The sequence below is a fragment of the Girardinichthys multiradiatus genome, chromosome 11 (assembly GCF_021462225.1).
Source record: "Girardinichthys multiradiatus isolate DD_20200921_A chromosome 11, DD_fGirMul_XY1, whole genome shotgun sequence".
Lineage (NCBI taxonomy): Eukaryota > Metazoa > Chordata > Actinopteri > Cyprinodontiformes > Goodeidae > Girardinichthys > Girardinichthys multiradiatus.
Window position 1 is genome coordinate 16,518,845 of NC_061804.1, and position 25,528 is coordinate 16,544,372.

The following is a 25,528-nucleotide window of genomic DNA, read 5'->3' on the forward strand; positions in this document are numbered from 1 at the left end:
CAATATAAGTTAAGTTAGTCTTTATTACTATTTTTATCTTAACCCTATAATAATAATAATAATAATAATGAAAAAAAATGTATAAACAGTTTTTTGGTCACCTTCTTTCTTTAGCGATCAGTTGCAGTGCCACACTCTGCCAACAGAAGGCGTTAGAAGTGATGCCTTTAAAACCTCCAGGCAGAGAAATTCCCTGCTCCGTTCGAAATGACGTCAGCATCTACTCGTTTGAGCATTTTGCCAAAAGCTCCAGTTAGCTCCGTCCCGCTAAAAGCAAAGATCGTCTATACGTGAAATTATGTTCTAACAGATTCAATTCAACAAAACTTGTTTCACTACCAAAGTTCTTCTGATCCAAGTTGGGTGGGAATCTCTTGATAATATGATGTAATATTATTTAATCGTGAGTAAATTGAAAATAAACTAGTTCCGAGATTCGAGGCAAATTCTCACAAATACATCCTTCCTTTATACTTCTATAAGTTTTGTGCTGAATGCCTAGGCTCATTTTCAGAAAGTGTTTTTGCTTTTTGTTTAGCTTGTTGATGCCATTTTAATAAGACAGTTGAGACTAAAGCAGTCCACGTATTTAAAGGTAATATTCAATGTTTTTTTTACCAAGACATTTACACTGGGTGATGAAGCATGGATTTCTACATTTGGATTTCACAAATCCTGCTAGTTAAGATAACTGCCTTTTGTGTATTTGTGTAAAATAATCCAAATCAGCAAAACATCAAGCTGATCAGTTGGCTTTAGTAAACATCGTGGGGAGACAAGTAAACATTGACAGACTTTGGCACACATTCTAAAGCATTCAAATTACATTTCAGCTGTTTTGAGCTGCTAGGAGTTTAACCTTCCTTACGTGTTTAAGCTAGAGTTAGACTCCGGTACAATGGATGATGAAGCTAAAGCAAACAGTCAGGATGACACTGATCATCAAAACTGTTTCAGTTCCTGTATGAGTTTTTCCATCTGAGTGGTTTCTGTGTATTTTCTCCAATCATAAAATTAACAATGCTGTACGTAGCTTTTATCGTCTAAAGTTGTTATCGAGTACAGTGACACTGCATATAGTTTGAACTTCTTCTTTTCTAACTGCCAAGCAACTGGAATTTTTCTTGCTTCTTTTCTCTGGTGTTGACAAGAATGATGGCAATTCTTTACGCTGTACTGCAGTTGCAAAGATGGTTGGAGTAACTGGTAGGACTGAACTCGAACTAAGTCTGATTGCATTGCAAAACATTTTGCACAGCAATTGGCAGGTGATGCAGTATTTCTGCATCTTTGGAATATGAATCACATCAGTCAGATTGTGCGGTTGACGTGTTTGAAGTTGTCACAGAAAATCTCTGATATTAAAATCTGGCCATTCCAGCCTGCCGACTGCCATGAACCTCTTCAGAAACCTCTTCCATGTGTTTTATTATTACCAAATATTTCTGAAAGTCATGCACTAGTCTAATGGTTGGCCAAAACATTTTGCTGCAGCTGTGCAGAATGCAAATAAACAAAATTTAAAGAGGAATTTGATAAATAACAGACAAACAAAGAGGAAGGAAGAACAAAACAACAAATGGACATACTCAGAAGCACTCTGATCAGTTGTTTTATACCATATGTGATATCGTCAGAGGTATGTGTGCATGGAAGCACATATGGCCATGACAGTTTGATCTGGAGGTGGGGAATTATATCTAAAGTGAGTATGACTGATTTTATAGAAAAAAAAGTAGTTTACCCTGATCAGTTGTTTTATGCCTTATGTGATGTCACCAGAGGCATGTCTTGGTTTAATATCTTGATAAAATGACAGTTTACAACAAAATAGCAACACAATTAGAAAAACTGTCTCTGACAATTTGTTCTGTAAGTGTAAAACAGCATTTATAAAGAGTTAAACCGCTTTTGTAGAAAACTCTGCTAAGTAAGTAGCTTTACGTTTTCATCAGACGAAGTTCATTTAGCTGTTTATTTCATACAAAAACCGTCCCCGGAAACATGACCAGAGTGACTGCTCTTTGTTTTTTTTATCTTACCTCTGGAGTATCTCTAATGCGCCCGCCCATTCAATGACGCTCTTCATTCCATGCGTCTCATTGGTCAATACGGACGTCAGTCAGGGATTATCCGCGTTGAAGTAGGTTTCTTGCAGTCTGCGAGGATGTGCTGATTCTGATCGGGCTTGTTTTAAAGCCGCCCAGCAGCGAACATATCGCTCCACAGAAGGAGCTGAAGCTGAGTTTTGTTTTCGTCCTCTACTTCCATCTCTCAGAACCTTTTTCAAAACCCAGAATGTCCTGGTCGAGAGGGATGTAGCACCCGTTTTACCTGAGACTGTGGATACCTTTTCTTTGCACCGCACCAAGCTCCTTTATCTGCGACGTGTTTTCATTTTTAATTAAATTTTTTGGAGAAAATAGGAGGACTCGTGCTTGTGTGTAAAATTCAGAATAGAGACGGTTATGTAGGGAGAGTTATTATTGTTTACATATTTTAATTGTATTTTCCATCAATGCAGAGGCAGTAGAAGAAGTATTAGCAAAGGGATTCTCCCAACCTCCCCATCTACATCTTATTGCTCTTTGGTTTTTGTTTCGCTGGTGTTCTTGGATTAGTAGAAGATGGGACTCCCCGCTCTGGAGTTCAGTGACTGCTACCTGGACAGTCCACAGTTCAGGGAGAGGCTCAAGTCTCACGAACTGGAGCTGGATAAAACCAACAAGTTCATCAAGGAGCTGATTAAAGACGGCAAGGCGCTGATCCAGGCTCTGAAATGTAAGTAAAGCTGGACAGGTGTATGTGTGCTCTTTGGATGGGACTGATGGAAACTACTGATTAAAAAAAAAAAAAAAACAACAACAACAACACAGGAGCAAGACTGGAAGCCTTTAAAGTTTCAAAGCTTCCAGGTGATTGTAAACAAACAAGTGTGAAGACTCTTGTGACTGTTCGTTGCTCCCTTGTATAAATGAGTAAAAAAAATCCTTTTACATAAATATTTCTTTTCTTGCAGCAAAAATATTAAAACAATGATTTAGTCATTGTCTATATTCATAGTGGAGCCTATCTCCAGCAGCCTATGGGCGAGAGGCGGGGTACCTACACCCTGGACAGGTTGCCAGTCCATCGCAGGGCAACACACAATCAACCAAGCACACACACTCATTCACACACCTAAGGGCAATTTAGAGAGTTCAGTTAATCTAACAGGCATGTCTTTGGACTGTGGGAGGAAGCCGGAGTATCCGATGAGTACCACGCATGCACAGGGAGAACATGCAAACTCCATACAGAAAGACCGCCGGCCGGGAGTCGAACCCAGGTCCTTCTTGCTGTAAGGCAACAGTGCTACCAACTGCGCTCCCGCGCAGCCCCATAGCAAATTATTTATTTTTTGGAAAATCCAGTCTTGAATATCAGTGCATTTATCCAATTAGTGATAAAAAAAATCCAATGAAAAGAAACAATTGCTTGAAAACAACCTGTGGCACCGTTATTGTTACCCCATTATCTGCTCATATAACACTGATTTCTCATAATGTACACAGAAATCTAAAATAAAATGTATAACATGGTGTAATTGCCTTTATTTATCACAGAAAAGCAACAGCCATTCCTATTACTGCTTCAAATGTAATATAATATAATATATAGACTATTACAGTTTTAATAATGTTATCTAACTTTTATTTTTACTATTTAAGCTTTATTATCAGGCTTAAGCAAACCTTTTTAATAATACCTGCATAATTTAGTATCTGTCTTTAGGTAGGCTACTTATTATGAATATTATATCCTTTTGCCATTATGCTTTTTGAGTAACACAAATAAAACAAGCTAGTTAGCTGGTTAATTAGTCAGGCTATCTGCTCATATACCTAGCATGTAGTGTCCTGCTTAACAGATATATGCTTGTACTGTACAGAGTTCTTATGGGTGCTTGAAATCCTTTAAATTGCTTGAAAAGCGCTTGAATTTTACTGTGGGAAATTTGTACGAACTCTGAGCTTACCAACTGTATTTTTAAAACAGTGTTACCTCAACAAAAGTGATGGGTGGCGATTGTTTAGTTTCCACACTATATCGGTTGCTATTTTTTTTTTAACAGCTAATATTACCAAATAGCTGAATTTGACTTTATTGTAAGAGACAGAAAAGTGTTGGACCCTTCTTTAGGCCAGCTGACCAGCAGAGTGCATCGACATGTAGAGAGGCCAGCACAACACTAAAAGTCTTTACTGTTTTTGACTGGCTTTCCATGTTTACATTTGTGATGGTAGGGCAGAAAAGGCTTTGTCCTTGCATCACACCTGAACAACCGTTTATATTACATTTAGAATATATATATAGGTTGCTATGAAGACTTAGTGATTCCAAGATGACACTCTTTGCTCCACTTCTCTAACTGTGAGTTTTAGAGATTTTTTTCCCCTCCGTTGAACAAATGTACTCACATTAAAGATTGGAATTTTATAGAGTTTTTCAGTGTTAGATTATGTTACTTCAACAATAAAGCAGAATTTATTTTGGTAGGCTTTTTACAGATCTTCGCCAGGGGTGCCAATGAATGTATCACAGTCTGCATGTGTTTGTGTTGCTGATAAAGGACATAACAAGAACAGTTCAGATCAGGCTGATTTGACTGTACAGTGCATAGTGTCCTCTCAAGCTGTCAGCACATTTGTCTCTATCTGCTTGTGTTATTATGGGGCATGCAGGGACAGTGTTTGCTTTCATCTGAACAGATTACTGCCAGCATTTATGTTGGTATGCTGATGCCTGCATGTACTTTTCATACTGATAAAGGCTGATTTCTAAAATACAGTTGAATATCAGGTACAAGTTACTCTGAGGAACTTGACGTGTCCTGATTTTTATAAAAAGCAAAGCATGTTTTGTACGCTTCTGATGTGCTTGTTTGTTTGATGTTTGTGAATTAATAACTTGGCAACAGTGTTACGGAGAAGTGACGCTAAAACGGTGCTTTTACTCTGAAGGAGTGCATTTAAATAAATACAAATGTCTAATATTTAAAGTGTGAGCCTGAAACACATTCATGACTGCTGTTCTAACGTAACGCTATGTGAACCAGGACTTAAACTTTACATAAACCCCAAAAGGAGAGAATTACATTGCAAGAACATTGCCTCCAAGAATACAAATTTCTTTGTGTAATATGCACTACCATAATCAATGTATGATCTAATAATAATAATAACTCACTGCTCATTCAGTGTTTTCCATCCTCTTCCTTTACTACAGCTGAATTTTAATTTATCTCTATACTGTTGCCCTTAAATGATGTGGCATATTACGCACCTGTTTCACATGAGCACACAGTCTCTTATTTCAGTTCAATTTACTCCTCGACATTCCATACAATTTATTTCAATCCACATCATAACACAAAACAGTCAAATTCAGTTGATAATTTAATGCCAATAGGTAAAACATTATGTTTGCATCGAGAAGTTAAATTTGCAGCCTTCTTCTAAGCAAACATGTGGCGACAGAGAGGAACAACTCCCTTTTAACTGGCTCAGTAGGAACAACAATGATGATTACAAAAGTATTTTAAGTGCTGAACTAAAATAATCATAAATGTAGCCAGACATAAGAATGATGTCTAGATTATGTTCGTTCGTTCGTCGTCTTCCGCTTATCCAGGACCGGGTCGCGGGGGCATCAGACTCAGCAGAGACGCCCAGACGTCCCTCTCTCCAGACACCTCCTCCAGCTCCTCCAGGGGGAGCCCAAGGCGTTCCCAGGCCAGCCGAGAGACATAGTCCCTCCAGCGTGTCCTGGGCCGTCCCCTGGGCCTCCTCCCGGTGGGACGTGCCTGGAACACCTCCCGAGGAAGGCGTCCAGGAGGCATCCGGTATAGATGCCCGAGCCACCTCAACTGGCTCCTCTCAATGTGGAGGAGCAGCGGCTCTACTCCGAGCCCCTCCCGGATGGCCGAGCTCCTCACCCTATCTCTAAGGGAGTGCCCGGCCACCCTACGGAGGAAGCTCATTTCAGCCGCTTGTATCCGTGATCTCGTTCTTTCGGTCATGACCCAAAGTTCGTGGCTATAGGTGAGGGTAGGAACGTAGACCGACCAGTAAATTGAGAGCTTTGCTTTTCGGCTCAGCTCTCTCTTCACCGCAATGGACCGGCACAGCGCCCCCATTACTGTGGCAGCTGCACCGATCCGTCTGTCGATCTCCCGCTCCATTCTTCCCTCACTCGTGAACAAGACCCCGAGATACTTAAACTCCTCCACTTGAGGCAGGAACTCCCCTCCAGCCTGAAGAGGACAAGCCACCCTTTTCCGGTCGAGTACCATGGCCTCGGACTTGGAGGAGCTGATCCTCATCCCAGCCGCTTCACACTCGGCTGCGAACCGCCACAGCGCATGCTGTAGGTCTTGGCTAGATTATGTCTTTAATCTAAATTTGATTTGGTCTTAAAGCAAAAAAAGTTCACAGTATTGTCCTGTCTAGGTAATTATTTCTACATCCATAAAATTAAAGCACAGTTTAAAGATGGATGTAACATGCTTCTGACATTGCTAAAACAACTCCTGCATAGGAAACAGTAACATTTTGAATATTGATGGGAATAATAATTACTTGTGTTGATCTTAACAAGGGCTAAGTTAAACACCAGCTCAAAACTGTTGCATAATACATATTTTGCCCAACCGATCCACATGTGTTTTGTGGACCTGGAGAACGCACTCGACTGTGTCCCTCGTGATGCCCTGTGGGGGGTGCTCCAGGAGTGTGGAATCGGGGGCCCTTTATTAGGGGCCATCCGGTCTCTCTACAAGCGGAGCAGGAATTTGGTCCGCATTGCCGGCACTAAGTCGGACCTGTTCCCGGTGCATGTTGGACTCCGGCAGGGCTGCCCTTTGTCACCGGTCCTGTTCATAACTTTTATGGACAGGATTTCTAGACACAGCCAAGGGCCGGAGGGCGTCTGGTTTGGGGACTAGTGGATTTCGTCTCTTCTTTTTGCAGATGACGTGGTCCTGCTGGCCCCCTCTAGCCAAGACCTACAGCATGCACTGTGGCGGTTCGCAGCCGAGTGTGAAGCGGCTGGGATGAAGATCAGTCCGAGGCCATGGTACTCGACTGGAAAAGGGTGGCTTGTCCTCTTCAGGTTGGAGGGGAGTTCCTGCCTCAAGTGGAGGAGTTTAAGTATCTCGCGGTCTTGTTCACGAGTGAGGGAATAATGGAGCAGGAGATCGACAGACGGATCGGTGCGGCTGCCGCAGTAATGGGGGCACTGTGCCGGTCCGTTGTGGTGAAGAGAGAGCTGAGCCGAAAAGCAAAGCTCTCAATTTACCGGTCGGTCTACGTTCCTAACCGCTCCTTTGGCCATGAACTTTGGGTCATGACCAAAAGAACGAGATCACGGATACAAGCGTCTGAAATGAGCTTCCTCCGTAGGGTGGCCGGGCACTCCCTTAGAGATAGGGTGAGGAGCTCGGCCATCCGGGAGGGGCTCGGAGTAGAGCCGCTGCTCCTCCACATCGAGAGGAGCCAGTTGCGGTGGCTTGGGCATCTATACCAGATGCCTCCTGGACGCCTTCCTCAGGAGGTGTTCCAGGCACGTCCCACCGGGAGGAGGCCCAAGGGACGGCCCAGGACACGCTGGAGGGACTATGTCTCTCGGCTGGCCTGGGAACGCCTTGGGCTCCACCCAGAGGAGCTGGAGGAGGTGTCTGGGGAGAGGGACGTCTGGGCATCTCTGCTGAGTCTGCTGCCCCCGCGTCCCGGTCCCGGATAAGCGGAAGACGACGAGTACGAGGTTTAAACAAACAAGTATATCCACATAGTTGGGTGCACCGTGTTATTTACCTCAAGTTCCGCTCTGAAAATCCCGCTTTGGGAAGTTGGGTTCATTCATTTTCCACCACACCAAGAAATCGCTTTGGAGCATTGTGAGTAATGTCTATGAATTTGTGGTCATTGACAGTTTTTCAATTCTGGTAGTATAACCATACAGGATCTCCTACTAATGCCTTTTTTATTTGATGGGGTGGTAAATGCAGGCTCAACTAATCTATACAATGAAATTCAATGAAACTTCCATTGAGCAACTCTGTAGCTTTCGTCTTTTAGTTGCTATTCATGTCTGCCTTCAAAATTCACTTTATAACTGAAAAGGTCAGCAATGACTGCTAATCGGTGGGTAAAACCTCTGCTGAATGCTTGACTCCTAAATGACTACTTGGTATATGCTAAGGTTACCTAGCCTTGTTTTATTGGGCCGCAGTTTTATTTTGTTTCCCACAGAGACGTTTTTAGCTGCTGCTACTAGCTTAACGTGTTTAATGTTTTGAGCTAACTAATGGCATCTAGGTCAACATGTGTTGCATATTACCCTGGCAATACAAGCTGTCTTTTGCAACAGGTGCATTACATCATCCTTGTGATAATAGCAACTTATTGTAATTAGGTCCATAACATGTGATCAGTTATCAACCAAAGTTGTACTGTTTGACTTTATGATGATTTTACAACTCCTAACAATCTTAAAAATCACTGTATATTCCTAGTTTTAACTATTGTTGTAATAAACCTTAATAATAAGTATTTATTTAGTTTATTGCAAGAAGACGTCCTCATTTAACAAAACAGTGTTTTTCAGAAATACAAATTACAAATGATATATTCTCTGTTTTATGCCAATTCATGTTACTCAACTGTTTCTTTAGCTCCAGATGAACTCTAGGTAATTTATAAACCTCACTGATGAATGACCATTTAGAATAAATACTTGTATGTTGTAAATGAGTTAAAGGAATACATTTTTTGAGGGACTGTGGAGGTTAACTAGAGGCTGTAACATGGAACTGTTTTCAGAGAACTGTTGGCAAAGCTCAAAAAGCTCATTAGGGAAAGTCCTGGGGTGGAAATGATGTTTCCAAAATTCCTACCAGCACAGCAAAATATTTTGACACTTAGATGACTGTTTGCCCTTGGAAGTGGTTCATAATTCTTCATTGAGTTCACATTTCATTTCCTGTTAGGTGAATAAAAGCAACTAGAGTAACATCAGGTTACGTTGCACCAGCAGGAAACTGAGCTTCTTCTCCCAGCTGAGAGTAAAATGACTAGGTCCACACCATATATCAAGCCAATTTAACTTGGATCAGCTTGGTAGAATGCATGTTCTGCCGGGAAAACCTGCCTCCTGACATTCACTCAAACATTTTGACAGAGAGGGATCAAAAACTCCCTTAGCAGCAGCATTCTGCTATAAAATAACCCACTTTTAGCTGAAGAGCAGTAGGCCTGGCGGAACTTCTTAAAATGGAACTAAACCCATTGTAAATGCATAACACTGCCCCCAGACAAATTTTAAAAAATACCACCAAAGTGGGCAGTGCCAAGAGACACTGAGGGGCACGGCCAAGTGTGGGGATGAATGGAGGGAGTGGGGTTGTGGTCAGGGGGACGAGGGAAAGTGCCAGCTAGCTTAACTTGGAAACATGGAAAGTCGACAAAGTGAAGCTTGTAGTTTCGCCATGGATAGTTCTTTTGAGTTGGAGGATTTTTAACCCCTCTCTTCATCGGAGGTTGAGGGAGGCTTTGTGGAGCCCAGCGGGCCTGATTCTTATCAGTTTGAGCTGCTGGCTCAAGGCGTTGACTCGGCAATGCCAGAATCCGCCTCTGCTGAGGCAGTGGAAGATAGAATAGCTCCAGTTTCTGAGTGGTAAAGTGATGTCAGTAGCATTATTGCTAACATGGGCTAATGTTCAAAGAAATAAACTTTCAGAAAGAAATACTTTTACATGTTGATTCATATTCTGTCAAGTAAAGCATAAGATCGAAGGAATAAAGCATAAAACGCTCGTAATTCCCACTCCTGACTTGGGTGTGTGTCTGAGAAAGATGGCTTTATACCCAAACGCGGGGCTGTGACGTAGACATGTACCAAGCTGTACCGTTAGACTCAATAGGACAATTCCCAATAGGAAAATTCAACTGCAGTGGCCACTGTTCAAACCAAAGAGGGCAGCCCTAAGATGGTTTTAGGACAAATATTGCAGAATTAAGCAAGTTTACATGAAAATGTAAAAAAAATAAGAGTAACATAAAGATTGCATCCTTAAGGCCCAATTTAAACCGTTTATCTGCAAAAAAAAGTTGGTTTGGGGTATATTTCCACTTTAAGAAAGACTCAAGAAACACTACAAATGGTATGATGTGTTCACCTGGCACCCAAGCTCTCAGTTATAATAGATAGGGACTCAAGTCCCAGACTTGCACTAGTCATTGTTAAGTTTTCAAAAAAGCAACATACTTGACTCTCACTCAAAATTAGATGTGTATTAGTAATTTTCATCATAGTTCTAGCCATTCTCCATAGGTTTTGTTTAGATTTTGTCTAGTTTTTTGTCCAACACAGAAGTGTCAACGAAATTAAACACAGCTGAGTAAAAAAAAACATAATTTGCCTCCAATGTCTTCTGTGGCTGTTAAGCTTGCCTTATTGCAAACAGACGATTCAAGTTTTTCAAAATAAAAGCCCTTCACATCTATTAATTTAGACATTGGCCATTCTTTTTAATTTATTCCTGATATTGTGCTTTGCTCATTTTGTTTGGGTAATTTCTGGCGTAGCATAGAACATTTACTGTTTAGACTTTGCAACAAGTGTTTTAAATACACGTTTAGCACTTGATTTATATATAATCTCATAAATGCTCCAACTCAGAAAGTAGAATTAAAGTCTGTAAACCATATGAAGTCCACAATATACTGTAGTAAAGGAGTTGAAAAGTTGAACACATGGATTAATAGCTGTGCTGGATGGTGGAGCACTTGTTAGCACTTTTGCATTGCAGCAAGAAGGTACTTTCCAAGGCCTTTCTGCAAGGAGTTTGCATTCCCTTGCATGCATGCCAGGGTTCTCTCCCAGTAACCTGACTTCTTCCTGAAGACAAAGACATGCATAATAGGTTAACTGGCCACTTTAACTGCTCTGGGTGTGTGCATGCATTATGTTTGTTCTGTGTGTCGCTGTGTTTCACTGTGATGGCCAGGGTGTACCTCGCATATCGCCCAATGACAGCTGGGCCATCCATTCATAGATGATGGATGCATGGATGGATGGATGGATGGATAGATTACCATGTGTTACCTACCTCATTACAAAGTCACTAATGGTTTTCCAAAATAAATGCACTTTCATTCAGAAATTTGACAGTGACGTGTTATTAGCCTGTTTCCACTATTTCTTTGGGCATAGATGGATATTTCTATTTCAAATGTGCTAATAATTACAGACCTCCATAACCATTTTCCTTATTATTCAGTTGAGATCCGGAAAACGTAAATTTTGGAACGTCTGCAACTACCTTTCCTCCTGTGTTACTTGAACTTTCTACCCCAGATAATTATCAACAACCGTCTTGGCATACCCTCTTAAAGCAGCACGAAAACTGTCACCACAAAGCGCTGCTAGGTTTAGTTTGCAACTATTTAAAACAATAATTGTTTTGTACAAAAAGGCTGGACCTCATAAAGGATGATCTGATTTACTGAGATCTGTGCTTTTGCTGCAGGGTTTTCCAGCAAGTCTTTGATTTCTTCCTTTCAACTGTTTTAACATATGAACATTATCCCCCCTCCTCTACCTTAAAGTTTAACTGGTGAAGAAATGCTTCTTGTAAATGTGTCCTATAAAGGCTTTCATTTGTGTCTTTACTCTGTTTTAAACACTGAAAAGTGAAACTTGCAGTTACCTTGTGCCACTTGAATTAGTGCTCATGCTTCCTGTTCATTTGTTTCTGTCTGTAGCTGGACTTTTCTCATATTTCATATTGCTTGACTACACAAAATATTTTGCCACAACAGATTGCTGTTGTGGATTTTTTGAATAGGAGCAGAAAACATGACAGTACATGACTTATTGACTTGAACCTCTCGATGAAGTAAACAATTTTCTGAAAGTGAAAAAAACATCATTCAGTGAAAGGATCCTTTAAAGGTCATTTCTATATATATATGAAAGCATGCACACCGATGGTGCTGGCTTGTTCAGATTGTGTTTCCAAAGATGGTTGCAGGTGAATGTCAAGTATGGTGATAAGCATCGGAAAGACTAAGATCCTCTTTTTCTGTTTTTTTTTCTCCACTTCTTTTAAATCAGCTTTGACATGTCATTACTCGTAAGTGTGACTTTTCGAGTACAGCACAGTTTCACACATATGTCAACAGCTTTGCAAATGAATAGCAGCTCCATCCCATTAGTAGGTTTTGAACTAATTCATTCTCATAGCAGCTATAGAGGGTAGCATGTACAGGTCCTTCTCAAAATATTAGCATATTGTGATAAAGTTCATTATTTTCCATAATGTCATGATGAAAATTGAACATTCATATATTTTAGATTCATTGCACACTAACTGAAATATTTCAGGTCTTTTATTGTCTTAATACGGATGATTTTGGCATACAGCTTATGAAAACCCAAAATTCCTATCTCACAAAATTAGCATATCATTAAAAGGGTCTCTAAACGAGCTATGAACCTAATCATCTGAATCAACGAGTTAACTCTAAACACCTGCAAAAGATTCCTGAGGCCTTTAAAACTCCCAGCCTGGTTCATCACTCAAAACCCCAATCATGGGTAAGACTGCCGACCTGACTGCTGTCCAGAAGGCCACTATTGACACCCTCAAGCAAGAGGGTAAGACACAGAAAGAAATTTCTGAACGAATAGGCTGTTCCCAGAGTGCTGTATCAAGGCACCTCAGTGGGAAGTCTGTGGGAAGGAAAAAGTGTGGCAGAAAACGCTGCACAACGAGAAGAGGTTTTCATGAGCTGTATGCCAAAATCATCCATATTAAGACAATAAAAGACCTGAAATATTTCAGTTAGTGTGCAATGAATCTAAAATATATGAATGTTAAATTTTCATCATGACATTATGGAAAATAATGAACTTTATCACAATATGCTAATATTTTGAGAAGGACCTGTATGCCATTGGCTGCAAGCATACAAACTCAGAGCTACGAAGCCTATTTTGATTAAATTATTTTTAAACATACAAACATGTCGATGAAAACAATTTATATACAAACAGTTCCACAAATATGTACCCTACTGTGTGTGTGTGTTGGCAGATTGTCATTTAAAAGCAGGCAGAGCTTGTAATTATGGAGACTATAAACATGTTTGGTTCGCTGCTCCACCTCTAACATGACACGACTTAATCGGCCAAATAAACCCTAATTAACAGTCTGACTTTCTGTTGCTATACAGGAAACAAGTCACTGAGTTTAGATGATTTATGTGACGCAAACTTATGAGGTCGCCATGTTTTCAGTCTGTCGGAATGCTTATCCAAGACCTTCACTTTCTCTAGTCTTATAAGAGTTCACTAAACTACATTAAGATTTTTTGTTATACTGATACTAAGGGAGCTAAAAAAAATATTACCTTCTTAAAAATAGTAATTTTAATTTGCCCAATAACCTATTCTGGTAGAAATATAGATTTGTTTCAAAATTTGTTTTGTAAAAACATTTAGAAATCGAAAATCTAATATTTAATGCTAGACGTTGACATAGAAATGTATTATATGAATGCAGGTTGTAGTCTGACGAGTCATGAGGATAACTGCACACAAAAGGCAACGTTTCTCCACAGCATCAGTGCAGCTGATAAAGCGTAATCATTTGCCATGACTGAGTCCTAATAATGAATGTTGTTGGTGGCTATTGAATAAATTTATCTTGAAGCAAAAATTCAAAACAAAAAATGTTACAAAACAACATTTAGATAAACGTAAGTTTATGTTTATGAATTTATTGGTGTTTTGTAAAACATGTGAATTGATTGATAACTTTCATCATATATTTGGCCTAAAAACTATCAACAAATGTAAAATTGTCAAATAACCTAAACAAGGTGGTTTACACTAAAGTTGACTTTATTATTGTTTCCATGTTGAGCTTACTAAACAAAAAATTTGGAAAATAAAGTCAAATTAAGTACAGCTGCTCTCAGAAGTAAATACGCCTGTTACAATAACATGTTTTGGAGATTAAATAAAACTAGATGTACAATTCAATTGAAAACCAATCTGTTAGAAAGAAAAAAAATACAATATGCCAGCTGAAAAAGTATGAACCCTCTAAAACCATTACTTTGTTGCAACACTGTTTATATTTTTCAAAAGCAGTATCTTTGTTTGTGGTGTTATAATTGCAGTCACAGCCGCACAGTTACCTAAAAAAACTGAAAAGATGTTATAAATAGTTTTTTTTTATCATGACTTTTATCATGATCATATCATGATAAAATTTTAAGTCCATATTGCCCACCCATAGTTCTTACTTGCAGCAAGCGGATTATACGATGCCACCAGATGAAAGATTAACATGTATATAAGAATACATCTCACAGACAAAAACATTATTATTATTATTATTAATTATTTTACTTCTTATTTTATTGTGTATGTTTTTTTCTGTTTGACCTGATATTTTCTCATAATTTCAATATAATGTAATAAACATCTTCACTTTGCCATTAGATGCTAAGGTATATAAACAATGTTTAGAAGTTACAGTACAGTAGTTAAGCGCACAACTTTTAGCACTGCTTAAATGTTGAAAAGAATAATTTCCTTCTTTGCTTTAAAAAAGCTGTTCGATAATAAGGAAAACTACACTTCTGTCACCGTCTAATGCTTATTGGCAAGTACTTTTATACTTTATCTCTCCAATGGACCTTCACACTAGGTCAGTGAATGCATCAAACCCTCTCTGCTAACATATTTTGTAGCAGAAGTTTGTTTGACCTGGTAAACAAATAATGCTTGAAGTGGTCTTGGTTAATAGTGATTGCCGTTCTCCTGTATAATTTGAACAACAATTCAAATGAAAAATTGATTAAAGTTAACCAGAGGAAAAAGGGGTTGTAGAGACTGAATGTTTTGAGACAACAGCTCCCTCAGACTACAGCTATCTGTCGTGGCTCCACTGAAAGACTGATCTTATGTGGGGCTTGATCCTCTAAAGCCCATGCATTGTCTAGGCATGTGCTCTGTGCTTCGGTACTGTTTTTAAAACATCTCCCCACCCATTAGCACTATCTCGATAATAGTCTTGCTTTGAAGCGATTACTTTAACTTCAAATGGAATGGAACCTTTATTTGCTCGTAACAACTTCACAAACACGCTGCTGGCTGACTGAAGGCTTGCGTGTAGATGTCCTAGAGAAGGAGAGGTGGAAATTCCCTGAAACACACGGCTGTGCTGCATGTCTCTCTGATTTTTCACTTTTTTTTCTGTTACTCTGTCTTTATGTTTCTGTAGCCAACCACACTGCTGTTGCTGAGTTGTAGGAAGGGCAATGGCAGTCATTCAGCCGCTCAGCTGTCAACAGGACTGATAAATGAGGGTCATAGACACACAAACACACAAAACACCATAACTAATTTTCTAGCAGGGCTGGAGCAGACCTCCTTTTAAGACATTCGGAGCAAAGGAGGAGCATGTGCCGCGGGGCTATAGGAAGGAAAAGTGTCTATGGGGGGAAAAGAAGGAGAGAGGTTGTTCCTGTCATTCATACTGCCTATGGAGGAGCTCATAGCAGAGCTATCTATTTTGTGGATCGGAACAAAGCAATTAAAAGAAAGGGAGCAGAAAATTGAGCCGTGGTGTGTCTGAATCTGAAAGCATTTCTCTGAATGTGTCACACTGGAGAATAGTGTCCGTCTTTTGGCTTTTTTTGCATACCTTTAGAATTTTTTCTGCAGTTTTGCTCCTGATGCGCAGGGATTTGGTTGAACAGAACATGCTTTTAATTATTCTTTTGTTGCTTTGAGACATTTATACAGTGCATCCCAGTGGGGGTTGGGGGTCTTGCTCTGGTTGTTACGTAGGATATAAGCGAGGGAAATTAGGGCATGACTTGGCTCAGCTCTTTTGCTTTTGTTGTTTCGCTTTTTGTTGCAGTAGATTCTCAGACACAGTTCAAAACACATGCAATGACACGCCCTGCATTTTTTCATTTAATCCAAGGCAGGATTTTGAATCATATTGACACACTTTAATTTCGTTGTGTGGCTGGCTAATACAGGGTTTAACAGAAGTATTGAACCTTTTACAAATAAAACAAATAATAATTAGGGCAAGTTTTTCACTGACCACTCTTATTGCTGTTATTTTAGTTTCATACCAAACAGGAACATAAACATCCAGCAAATTTTACTCAAAAGCAGATTCATTGCACTTGGCTAAAGACAATAACCACTTTCAAAAAAAGAGAGCCCAAATATTAAAAATTGAGCCAAAAAAACAGTAGCTGCAGTAAACAGTTCAGCACATTGCAAATAAAAGTGAAAGTAAGCGGAAAAATAAATAAAGTAAAAAGTACAAATTAAGTACAAATTAAATGCAAATGGACGTAAAGAGTACTGATGAGGTGCAAATGACGGATTATGGTTATAAGTAGAAATTGCCATATTGTCTATTGTCCATTGACTATTGTCTATTGTCCCCACTGCCATGACTAGGAGCTGTTATACAGTCTTATAGGTAGGGGGATAAAGGAGTTTCTAAATCTGTTGGTAGAGCTGGGCAGGGAGAGCAGTCTGCCACTGAACACACTGCTCTGCCTGAGGACGATATTGTGCAGCAGATGTTGGGGGTTGTCCAGTATGGACAGCGGTTTGTCCTAGGATGTTTTTCTGCCACTGTCACCAGAGAGCTCAGCTATATGCCCACCACTGAGCTAGCTCTCCTCACCAGTCTGTCCAATCAACCAGCATGTCTCTTCTTACTGTTTCCTCCCCAGCAATCTACAGCATAGAAGAGGAGGCTGGCCACCACAGACTGGTAAAACGTCTGCAGCAGTTTTTTGCAGATGTTTAAGGACTGCAGCCTTCTCAGGAAGTACAGATGACTCTACCATATCCTGTGAAGAATGTCCGTATTTGCTGTCCAGTCCAGCCTAGCATCCAGCAATGCCCCAGATATTTGTATGTCCCACCCAACTCGACATCAACCCCCTCGATGGACACAGGTTGTAGATGTGGTTTCTTCCTTCTGATGTCCACCACCATCTCCTTATCCTTGGAGGCCTGGAGTTATACTGGAAACCAAATGAATACAGAGTTAAGAAGACGAAAGAAAGCGCGGCCCTGTGGTGCTCCGGTGCTGCTGACCACAGTGTCGGACATGCTGCCTTTCAGTCTAACCTACTATGGTCTCTCCGTGATGAAGTCCATAATCCTTGTCACCAGGAGTGAGTCTGCCCTCATATCTGTCAGCTTGTCTCTTAGCACAAGAGGCCGGATGCTGTTGAAGGTGCTGGAGATATCGAGAAACGCCATGGTCACAGCGCTGCTTTCCCTGTCCAGGTATGAGTAAGCCCTGTGGAGTAGGTAAAGGCCGGCATCCTCCACCCACGCCTTCTCCTGGTATCTAAACTGCAGGGGATCTTGTTCATGGTGGCCCTGAGATCTGAAGGACCTGAAGCAGGAGCCATTCAAAGGTCTTCATGATGTTTGATGTCAGTGTTACTGGTCTAAAGTTACCCAGCTCCCTGGGGTGTTTTTTTCTTGGGAACCAGGATTAGACAGGACGTTTTCCAGAGCACTGGGACCCTCCCTAGTTGAACAGGCTCCCTCTGTTCATCGTAATGGTCTTTAAGCATCCTTGGACACACACTATCCGGGCCTGCTGCTTTCCTTGGATATAGCCTCCTCAACTCTCTGCTCACCTGGTCATTGGTGATGATGGTGGGGAGGGGTGTTGAACTGTCCATATATGTGGAGGGTGGGGTGGTCTGCATTCTGAGGTGGTTATGAGGTGTTAAACATGGTATAAGGTAGGCCATCTAAGGTTATGGGAGCTGGAGTATTAAACCTGCGAAAAAAATAGGTTTAGCTGGTTTGTTCACCCAGCAGCTTCCTCTCCTGCAACATTGCCCTTCAACTTACAGCCTGTGATGGTTCTCATGCCATCCCAGACCTCCCTTATGTTATTATACTGTAGCTTCTGTTCTACCCTCCTTCTATATTCTTCCTTTGCCTCTCTCAGGTGGACCCTGAGTATCGCCTGTACTTGCTTCAGCTAATCGCTGTCGCCATCTTTGAATGGCTTCGTCTTTCTGTTCAGGATGTCCTTATGTTTGATGAATATGTCTGGGTGTTGTGTTTTGCGTGGGAGAATTCTCTGGGCATGTAGTATGGTATGAGGCCTACCGCTGGACAAAGAGCATTATAAAGACCAAGGAACACAGCAGAGAGATTAGGGATAAACGTATGGGGGGTTTAAATCAGAGTCGGGCTATAAAACAATCTGACAAGCTTTCAACCCCTAAAAGAGCTCTGTTAAGTCCATTATCTGAAAAGAGTCACAACACACACATGGTAGGTTTTAGTCCTGTACTCCCGAAATCAAGCCTTACTGAACAGTGGCAAGATGAAAGTCGTTGGATAAAACAGGATGGAAAATGCTGTTTGAAGCAGGGAAAACATGTGAAAGAAAGTGCTCCAGTCAGAGGAGACTAAAATTAAACTTTTCTTTCCTACATGTAAAAAGTGCGATAAGGCAGAAAGCTGCACTATACATCACCCTGAACACATAGATCCCCTCTAAGATACATGGTGGTGGCAGCATAATGCTGTGGGGTTTCTTTTCAGTACATGGGATTGGGAAGTTAGTCAGAGATGATGAGATGGATAGAGGTTAATACAGGACAATACTGGATTAAAACATTTCAAAGGCTCCAGAAGACTTCAGACTGGGGTGCATTAGTGATTTTAACCATAAAGTTAACATTTATGCCCACTTTCATATACTCCATTGCAATTTAGAAGGATTACCTAACAAATTACCATTTCCAGCATCACCACCCTGGTCGTAAAAATTAGAATTTTTCTACCATTCCATCCTTTTAGTTTAAATTTTTTTTATTAGATTGCAAGCAAATCTACTCTACATCTAATGCAGGTTAGCAAGTACTTTGAAACTCAATTTCCTTATTGGAGATGTATACTAGGTCAGCGAATGCACCAAAAAGCCCCATCTGACTTATTTTCTGGTGATAAAGCATGTGGAAACAAAGATTAATTACTGATGAAGCTCATCACCAAAGAACTGCAGCCAACGTCGCCACTGACACTTTGATAAGGACTATCTGACTCCAGCTGGACTAGGACTGATAAATATTTTAGCAGTGAGATATATTAGTTGCGCTGTCCAGCAATCACACAGTGACTCAACCCTTCAGTGCTTTGTGGCTTTATGTGTATTTTCTCTCAAACAAAAATATGGTTTCATTTGCCAATATGTCATCTCTGGTATAAGCCACAGTTCTGTTTATGACACTCCATCTTGAGTTTAGTGTAGGTGTGAAATTATATTTTTTACCAAGGTAGCAATTTTAAGATCAACATCGTGATCATTTGTGGAACTGAAAAAGGAACCACAGAAGAGACATTGTTAGTGTTCTCATAGCTCTGGTATGAATACAAATGGGTTGTTATAATATTAGCATTTCAGATCTTTCGGATCTTGCAGGTGACTTATTCTGTACACCTGCTTGGCTAAAGTAAAGCTTGTGTTTGGAGGATAATTCTGATATACCCAGGAATAAATCTCATATTGATCATTATCAGATAAAGCTGGAGTTTCCTGTCAAGATTAGTTTTAAATAACTAGCTTTAATTAAATATGATAAAACCTTTAAGTTAATACTAAAATTGATGATTTTATATTTGTGAAGCATCATAAACTCCCTTTGTCAAGGTGTAGTCGTTAAGGCCATGCTACAGACACCCTGTGTAAGATGGGAACTGCAATACAAGACTTAGGCTAACAATATTCATACCTCTGGCAGATTTACAACTAAATTTATGTTTATTTAACCAAGAAGGAATATCCCAGAAGATAGTAAAAGGTTTTTTATTTTTATTTTTCATGAACACACCATCTCCACTATCAGACATGGTGGTGGCAGCATCTTGGTGTGGGGATATTTTTCCTTAGCAGGAAAAGGGAAGCTGGTTAGAATTTATGGAAAAATGGATGGAGCTGCTTGCAGGCCATAGACATAAATTGCTCCATTATCTGAGGGGAGGTTGAAATGGAGCTGAGGCTTCTCCGCATTGAAAGGAGTAACTTGAAGCGTTTCGCGCATCTGAACAGGATGTGCCCTGTAAGCCTTCATTTAGAGCTTTTTAAAGTGTGCCTCTTTGAGACAAGATGCCATGGTAGACCAAGAACTTGATGTAAAGATTATATTAATATTCTAGTCTAAGAAATCCTTGGGTTCCCCCAGAATTAGGTGGAGAGAGGGAGTGTCTGGGATACCTACCTAGACCTGGTCTCAAAAAAGTATGTTGGATGGAAATCAAACAATTTGGTCAGTTGTATATTTTTACATTTTTTGGCTGAATAGGGCAACCAGCCATTTAAAAAGTAAACAGGCCTGTTCATAAACATAATAGAGCTTTAACAAGGTACTTTTAAAAAAAATAAACTATTACTGCCTTAAGGTACTTGTAGTGTAATTAAACCAACTTAATTGGGCACTCGCATGGTCCTTTTTGAACAAATAAAAAGAACAAACCTGGCAGGGGGTGATTGCTTTAGGGCAAATGTTTTAAAGGTAAACGTGACATTTAGGGATGAGAGTAGTTCTGTTGGCTACACATTAATCCGATCACATTACTGAATTGTGAAGCTTGTACAACACGTGGTATCAAGCAGGAAGCTAGGTAAGAAATTAAACTCTGAGGAATGCATTTTTACTTTCTGCACATGGCTACCTGATCACTGCGGTTTGGCCATAAAAGACACAGGAGTACAGAAACCTATAATGCAGGTGGTTATGGAGGCAAATTGTTTAATTGCATGGCTATAACAGCAGATGGAGAGTGGCAAACTACTTTAGCTTACGTCAGCACCTCCTCCTTGTATTTAATGTGAGATTCTATCCTTTAGCTTGAATATTTACAATAAATATACCAGTTGGTCTTCAAGGCCTATTTTAGTTAAATGCAACAGATTAAAAATTTAAAGGTAAACTAATAAAACATTTATAGTCACATGCTCCCAGGTTATTAATGTGTGTACTTGTGTACTTTTAACTGAGAACCAGTACTAGGCACTGTTTCTGGAAACTGTAATATGTGTAATTCATCAGGAGACTCTATGACTATAAAAACTCTATAACTAACACCAAAATGCTCATAGATAAATTAAATAGAGCACGTGTGTCTCAATTCTTTGTGAATTGCATGGTTGTGCTGTACCATAACAAAGTTGCTGAAGCAAATGGTTGCTGTCTATAAAGTGTCACAAGACCCAAATAACTTGGATTTTACGATCCACTGCTTGCTTCAGTGTGCTCATATTTTCAAAGAGGTATATATGGGGTAAGAACGTTGTCAAAAACAATGTGAATGTAAAAACGGAAATGTGTGCATATTAGTCAATAGTTGTGCATAAGTAAAATCCAAAAGAGGTATTGTATATTTTCTCTGTAAGAATACAAAATAAAATGTTACAGCTTCAAGAAATTACAAACACAAAGTTCAAGTTTACAGTTGTGGTTTATTTTTTATGAATACAATATGCTATAACAGTTTGTGAATTCGATCTCTTTTCCATGAAAATACGAATTTTCGGCGTCACGTGAGCTCAGGATGGTTAGTGGAGCACAGAGTTAGTCGATTCGCGTTGTGCCTGCGCTGTCACACTCCGGGATTGGATGATGGAAATAGGCCATGGAAGACAATACAGTCTAAAAGGAATATTAGGAACGGGGTGGGGGGGTGAAATCAAGAGTATTCTTATTTTTATGAAATACAAAAGTAAAACATAGAATATAATGGGTAGAGTTATACAATGATGTACAGTAGGTGGCGGTATGCACCTCTGAATTTGTTGCGTACCGCCAGCAGAAAAAGAAGAAGCAGCAGCACTAGCGCCAAGATGATGGACCAAGAGCATGTATTAACGACATTAAGAAATATAAACCTTTTAACATTACCTGGCTTTGCACCGTAGTTTCTTGGTCCGTAATCTTAGCGCTAGTGCTGCTGCTTCTTCTTTTTCTGCTGGCGGTACGCAACAAATTCAGAGGTGCATACCGCCACCTACTGTACATCATTGTATAACTCTACCCATTATATTCTATGTTTTACTTTTGTATTTCATAAAAATAAGAATACTCTTGATTTCACCCCCCCACCCCGTTCCTAATATTCCTTTTAGACTGTATTGTCTTCCATGGCCTATTTCCATCATCCAATCCCGGAGTGTGACAGCGCAGGCACAACGCGAATCGACTAACTCTGTGCTCCAATAAGTAGCCTGAAATCACGTGACGCCCAAGTCGCTGATGTAAATTCGTATTCTCATAGGAAAGAAATCGTATTCACAAACTGTTATAGCATATTGTATTCATAAAGAATAAACCACAACTGGAAACTTGAACTTTGTGTTTGTAATTTCTTGAAGCTGTAATATTTTTTTATTTATTTTGTATTCTTATAGAGAAAATATAGAATACCTCTTTTGGATTTTACTTATGCACAGCTATTGACTAATATGCACACAATTCCGTCTTTACATACACATTGTTTTTGACAGCGTTCTTACCCCATAGGTATATTGTTTAATAGTGTTAACAACATTTGGGCAACACGTGATGTAAAAAAAATCCTTCCTTAAGGTTTCACACATGCATTACTGATTTCAAGGGACTCCCATCAGGATGTGGACCTCGGTGTCCAGGTGTTGGACATGACCATCTTGAGCTGAAAGCTCAATCCTCATCCACAGATGAAATAATTTCTGGAGGAATTGATCAGAAAATAGGTACGCCTACCCTGCTGTTGGAGCCGTTTGCTGAGTGCTGAGCTGAAGCGAGGGAGCTTCATTGAATAAGATAAGTGCGTCTGCACAGTGAAGTTTGAGATTAATTGACATTATTGTCAAGATGATTTCGAGGAGATTTATGTGTATTACTAACATAAATTTTAATCCCACTGAAATTTATTGAAACATTAAAAAAACAGATGTTGCTACCTCGTTTAGCTGGAGATCTCATCACCTTTGCTACAGCATTAAAATAGCTTGAAAAGTAATTCTGGAACGTTATTTACTCAAAGCCACGATTTTCATATACAATGTAGAGTTAGGGCAGATAGGAAATTGTGTGACACTGAGTATAAGATTATTAATCTCTTCAGAAAGTTACTAATTATGGAAATAAACTGTGAGGCAAATGTTGAATTAACAATATTCAGGTTGGGCCTTTATTTATTTTCACTCTGTTGCAGTTGAAATATTTCAGTAATAAATAAGGCAGCATGCAGAGGCCACTGACAATAATATTTTTATTTTTAACTTTCCCTTTCCAACTTACCAGCCTGTGTAATGTAATGTTTCTTATTTTAATGCAATACGCTTTATGTAAAGCAATAGATTGCCACCAATAGAGTCTACAAAGATCCTTCTTGCAATGTTTCTTACACTACTGTGTGGATTTTGTTTCTTCTTTGGTTTAGAAAAATTGAGATAGAAGCTTATTTTTGTTTTTAATCCAACTCTATACCAGTACTATCCTTTGTTCATGATTCATTGCAGCCATGTTTACTCTCGTCAAACCAGGTAATGCAACCTATTGGTGTTTTGGCTAAAGTGAAATTTGTAAAGGTTGCCAGAAATTCGAAGGCGCTTCAGATTGAAACACAGCTGTTCTTTTTCTTCGCCCCCCAGGGCAGTCACATTAAATTCAACCCATGTGATAATGAGCTAGAAACCCACAGCCTGTGGTGCAGCAAAGGTGTGTCTTACAGCTTCTATCCTTTAATAAAAAACCTCAGGCCACTACAGATTCAACTGTCCAGACTTGCAATGTTATCCTACTAAGCAGAAAGACTTTCTCTCTAATGAATTGTCACACTTTACCAACCCTATAGTCTGAACAAGCCACACCTGACTCCTTACCTTTGCAGTCAGGCAACTCTCAAAGATGAGACAACAGGTGTGGCTTTAGCCTGGCAAAATGAATGCGCCACATTTCAGGCACAGGCATGCTGACACATGCTATTGATAAAATAGCTGTTTTCCTTTCACATCAAAGCTCTTAAATAAGTCAGAACAAAAGGAAAGGAGGCAGCAGCTGGCAGGCAAATCCAGACCTGGCACTATGTTTCAGGAAACCCAGTCTAGAGATGTAAGGTGAAAGCAGGCTGTTATCGTACCCAGCAGCAATAGCACATTCTTTGCTTAAGGAGGGAATATCCCCTCTTTTTTTAAAAGCAGAAGCATGGACCTTATTTTAAAACAGGTAGATTTGAATTGTATTCACTTTGGTGTGCTGATAGAATTTAAATATCATCACTGCAATATTGAGTTCAGGTTCATAATTAACTTACGTGTTTTCTACATTGTCAGCTATTTTCTTGGTTTATCATTATCCTAACGCATATTTTTAATTCAGCTTGATTCAGTTTCTTTATTGAAAGTATGCTAGAAAATGTCAGTCAATCAGTCAACCCGTTCTTTTTTTATACAGCACTTTTAAACACTAAGTGCTTTACAAGAAATTAAAACAAGATTAACCTTTAACAAGAGTTAAAGAGGGCGATAGAAAGGAGGCTTTTCTAACCTTAAAGACTTGGACCTAATCACCAAAGATAAATAAGGAAAATACTGGTGGAAACAAGCAAAATGATGGTCAGCAATTTGGAGAAGGTTATGATTGCTGCAGTGCCAATAGATTTTCCAACTGATTATTGAAAATGGTAAAAATAATTTTTGTCCTAACCATTTTTTATTTGACTATAACCAACAAAAAATAAAATAATTGATACTCTTTTACATTGCTGTATTATGTTTTTAGAGATATCTGTCCTATCATACACAAAGTTCTTGGTTAAATGAAAATATTTTCAAATCTAAATGTGCCAGGGGTCTGAATAATTTTGGGGTTAACTGTAGAGGCACAGATTTCTTTTAGATTTTCTGATTGACCGTTTGTTACGGTTATGCATGAAGATACTTGTCTAATTTTATGTGTTTGCTATCTGATTAATCAGTAAATAAACACTGGGGGTCCTCTGGGGTTCTGAACTATACACTGGCAAAACTTTTAGGGATGGGTTGATTTTTCAGATTTGTATGGCAACTGGTTGGATGAGTTAGATTTCGTGTGGTGAAAGCTCCTCATAACTGGCCTTTTTGAAATGTTCTCAGTGAAATGCTCAGAGTTGTTGGAGGAGCTTACCATGTCTGACAGATTCACTCAAGAACCATGTTGATGTTCAGTGTGGCCTGAAGTCTGTTCTATGAAGTGTCAGATTGATTTGTGCCCTAATGATGAGGCTGTAATATGGATAGACTTATTCATTCACACATTCTAGGAATAGCAATTCAAAATGTCCTCAACCAGCCACTGTTACTGGTAAAATATAACTTGTACCAGCCTCTCAGAAATGTATAAGTCATTATATAAATATTCCGACACATCGTTATGTAAGC

The 25,528-nt window shown here is 39.6% G+C and overlaps 1 protein-coding gene across 1 annotated transcript in view; it reads left to right on the forward strand.

Annotated features, from left to right (window-relative positions):
• Positions 1-2,143: 2,143 nt before the first annotated feature.
• LOC124876665 (rho GTPase-activating protein 26-like) overlaps positions 2,144-25,528 on the forward strand; it is a 109,572-nt gene continuing 86,187 nt past the window's right edge. Inside the window, exon 1 of the mRNA XM_047379617.1 lies at positions 2,144-2,781. Within this exon, the coding sequence (XP_047235573.1) occupies positions 2,628-2,781 (154 nt within the window). The 5' untranslated portion in view covers positions 2,144-2,627. The remainder of the gene's footprint in view (positions 2,782-25,528) is intronic.